The sequence below is a fragment of the Phaseolus vulgaris genome, chromosome 3 (genome assembly GCF_051622355.1).
Source record: "Phaseolus vulgaris cultivar YP4 chromosome 3, ASM5162235v1, whole genome shotgun sequence".
Lineage (NCBI taxonomy): Eukaryota > Viridiplantae > Streptophyta > Magnoliopsida > Fabales > Fabaceae > Phaseolus > Phaseolus vulgaris.
The window spans coordinates 33,363,579-33,367,552 of record NC_143500.1 but is presented as its reverse complement, the minus strand read 5'-3'; the positions used below and the strand labels follow the sequence as shown (position 1 = coordinate 33,367,552).

The window sequence follows — 3,974 nt, the reverse complement described above, 5'->3', positions numbered from 1 at the left end:
CTAAACCTAGATTAAAAAAGATTTTAAATCAAATAGATAATTTGAAGAAACATATTTAAACTAAACCAATCAAAACATTGTTTAATCATTGTAGATAACATTAAAAGCGCCTGAATTTTAAGACTTTGAAGTGACCTGCAAAAATGACTGTGACAGGCATATATATCTGTATTTGTTATTTATTTGATTAAATATTAAATATTAAAAAAATCCATATAATAGAATAGAGGTGAAAAGTAGCACTAAAAACTCGTTTTTCTTATGAAGGAAGGGCATGAGAAAATGGTGCAGTTGGAGCAGTGTGGGACCACCACATCAAATGGAATCAATTGGAGCCTCTTCTTCTTCTTGCGCTGTTCCCAATAACAACAATTAGCATCCTCCTTTTAACAGACACCCTCACTTCCTCCTAAACCATACATTACAACGCATCACAAGTTGCTTTTTTCAACCATGGCTGGTGTGAACCCCGTGGGAGCAGAAGGGTGGAAGCTTTATCCTACTTCTGCTATGGAGATTGCCCTTGATAGTGTTGATGGAAGGAGTGAGAACATGGAGGTCCGCAACACATTAACTGATGATGGCTCCACGCATTTCTCTGCTACCAGGTGTGTCCTCTCTTAACTAAAACATGTTTGTTCTTCTTTTTCCATGTATATTATTATATTACCACACACACAACCTCATGCTTTCCTTATTTGGTAGTTGATTTCTTGTGTTTTCTTTTTACCCCACGGTCTCCATGTGCATCAGTCACCCTACTGGGGGACACCTTGTTTGGTTCATGGTTTCAAATTTCTGTGGATGCTGAACTTGGTGTGAGTGAGATCAAGACCTGTGTATTATGGGGATTTAGATCATGAAAAGAACACATCATATCTCAAAATGGATTTTGGACTAATTTGGACGAACCTTTTAATAAGTATTTATCTAAGAAAATAATAGGTAAAAAAATGAATATTTTTTGTAAATTAAAATTAATTTACGTATCTCACACTCCTTGGAAAATTTAGAAAAAGTACTTTTCAATAAATAAATAAATATATCTATAGAGTGATTTTAACATTAGGTAGATGGATTTTTCCTTCTTATTTTCTTTTTGTTCAAGTACTTGTTTAAAGGTAAAGTATATGATTAGGCCAGGAGTTATAGATTAGACTTGGTTAACACAATTTTCTGAACTTACAGAACCATAGTTAGAATTATGCCAATTTTGAACCTAAAAAATCCATTAGCTTATGAGATTGAAATGAGTCCAAAAAAGAATCAGAATTTGGGGATATACTATGGTGTGCTTGTTGGTCTTCAGTGAGTACCTCAGGTTTTCTTTATTTATGTAAAAAAAGAAGCTTCTGTGCATTTGTTCACCTGGATAAAGGGTAGAGATAAGCCTCCTTCAGAGGGAATTACATGCAAAAATTTTCTGGGTTTTGAACCTTTGATTTTTTCACTTCTTATTTAATTAACCTTCCCAAGTCTAATATCTTCATATATTTTGGTCTCACATCAAAACAAACTATTTATACAAAGTTGTTGAGACTTCAAGTCTCACATCACAAACAAACTACTTATACAAAGTTGTTGAGACTTCGCAATCATTTCTTGAATACAGTGTTTAGAAAAATATAGGAAAGCTATGAAATGTAAAGCATATATAATTCTTGAAAATCGTGCTGCATAGTACAACACAGTCTCTATCATGTCAAACTTATGGATAATTTTTATACTATGTGCTTCCACCCTTCCCTCTCAGGCCTGTGGCAGTGCCATCATCTGGACAGATTAAAGCGATTCCTAGTCCAACCACGTTTAGCATCCTCTATAAGGGGAATATGTGTATTTACGAAGGAATTCCCGCAGAAAAGGTAAGTCCTTGTGAAAGATGATGCGATAAATTAAATTAGAACAAATAGCCATTTTGGTCCTTGAAAGGTTATAGTGTTTTTGTATTAATCTTTGAAACTACAAAAAAGTTTAATTAAGTAGCTGAAAATGTAATTCATTACAAAATTTAAAAAAGTGTAGCTTAGATTTTGTAAAGTTTCTTTATTTTTAAGAACTAGTGTGACAACGTTTTACATTTTCAATTACCAAAATAACTTCTCCTCTCTTAATATTGCAAAAGTTGTGTATATGATGGAATGCCTGTTATGATTTTGGCACAACTCATATTTATTCACTAACAGGTGCGTGAAATAATGTTGATTGCTTCTGTCTCTGCTAAGTCTGCTGAAATGAAGAGTGGGGTCCCTTGGGCTTCACACATTTCCAAAAGTCCTTCTCTACTGGGAAACTCTACTAATTGTGCAAAGAAGAGTTCCATTCTAAGGCTGCAAGAGGGTAACTCTCTTGTTATTACTCTACTAGATTTAGATGATTGATTATCAAACAAATTTCCTGTGTGGCATTCTGTGTTCACTTTTCAGGAAATCTCTTGTATGTTAATCCACTAATAGTATAAGTCTTTTGTGGCCTTTGTTTGATGCCCCTCTTCAGAATTTCCATTATCACGCAGACAATCACTTCAAAGGTTTCTCGAGAAGCGAAGTAACAGGTACTGGCAACGTGTCATTGTTTAGTGCTGTCTCTTATCAGTTTTGAATTTTCAATTTTGTATATTATGAAACACACTCCCTTTAACACATTATTTATTATATTTGTCAAAAATTTATTGAAAGTAAAAATCATGTATAGAATTCATATATTCAGGAGTCAGACTAACATAACTATATGATTTTCAACAAATTTCAACCAATAATGGAATGTCTGTGAGAAAGAGTGTTAACATTTTTCATGATATTACATATGCTGGTTCTGGTATTGACTTTGTTTTTGTTTCTTCAATAAAGATTGGCTAACAAAGCCCCTTACGCCTCAACGAAAAACATGGCTCACAACATAGAGAACAACTTCTGCTCTGACATGTCACATTTTGGTTCCTTGGACTGTCAGAAGAGCAATTTCAGCCCAGTTTTGTCGCCTCTTTAAGGCAACTGGTGTTGGTTCTGCTCTATGCAGGTAGAAACAAAGAAACTAATGTAACTATGTTACTTTCTCGAGACCATATTCTATGCCTGATTAATGAACTTGAACGTGTGAAGTATGACTTGAAAAGTTGGATCAGTTTGGTTGATAATGCGTAGAAAATATTCATTATGCAAAGAAAACCTGCATTTTAAATGTTACTGGTGGACCTTATAATGTGTGTGGACAATTGATTATTGGCTGTGTTGTAACATCGTATGTAGCTTGCTTTGTATTTTTTGCTGTTCTACCTTGTGCAATTTTATTTTATCTTTTCAAGAAAACGAAAACAAGCTATCAGTTTTCATGTGGATCTTGATTATAGATGTATAATTTTAGTATTTACATGGTTATTTTCAAAAAGAAAATAGAAGAGAAAAAACCAGCATGTTTCAATAAGATAACTAAAACACTTATTTTATTAATAAAGCACTCATATTATCTTGCCTTAGACAAGTTTCATGTTTGAGTTTTAACCTCTGAATGTTTTTCTTTTTAGTTTGAAGACTTTCTATATCTTAGAGGCACCATGCACTCTTTCAAAAATTTCGTCTACCAAACAAATACATAAAACTTGTAACTTTTTAAATGATGCATGAATCTTCATTCGATCCTCTAAATCATATTTAAAGTTCTAATGAGACGTGTTCTGATACACCAGATTCGCTGAACCATTCATCCATCCTGTCACAAATCTTACGCACAACTTTATTTGTGGGTTTGTTCATCCTATGAATTCCATTTTTATATTATTATGACATAAAATTAAAATACTGCTACTGTATTCATGATGGAAACTAGGAAAAATTGTAAAAAATAGTATTTTTTTTACAAATTACCAAAATAGTCAGATTTTAAAAGACGTATCTATGAGTAAGTGGTACTAGACACAACTTTATTGTAAAGAAATCATAAATACATTATACAATACTGAATTTGTCAAAATGAGA

At 32.9% G+C, this 3,974-nt stretch overlaps 1 protein-coding gene across 1 annotated transcript; it reads left to right on the top strand.

Annotated features, from left to right (window-relative positions):
• Positions 1-243: 243 nt before the first annotated feature.
• LOC137807118 (protein TIFY 3B) lies at positions 244-3,259 on the top strand. Its single transcript, XM_068607578.2, has 5 exons — positions 244-608; positions 1,754-1,865; positions 2,187-2,340; positions 2,497-2,554; positions 2,850-3,259. Exons 1-5 carry the CDS (start codon positions 454-456, stop codon positions 2,986-2,988), a joined length of 618 nt encoding a protein of 205 aa, XP_068463679.1. The 5' UTR covers positions 244-453; the 3' UTR covers positions 2,989-3,259.
• The last annotated feature ends 715 nt before the right edge of the window (positions 3,260-3,974 follow it).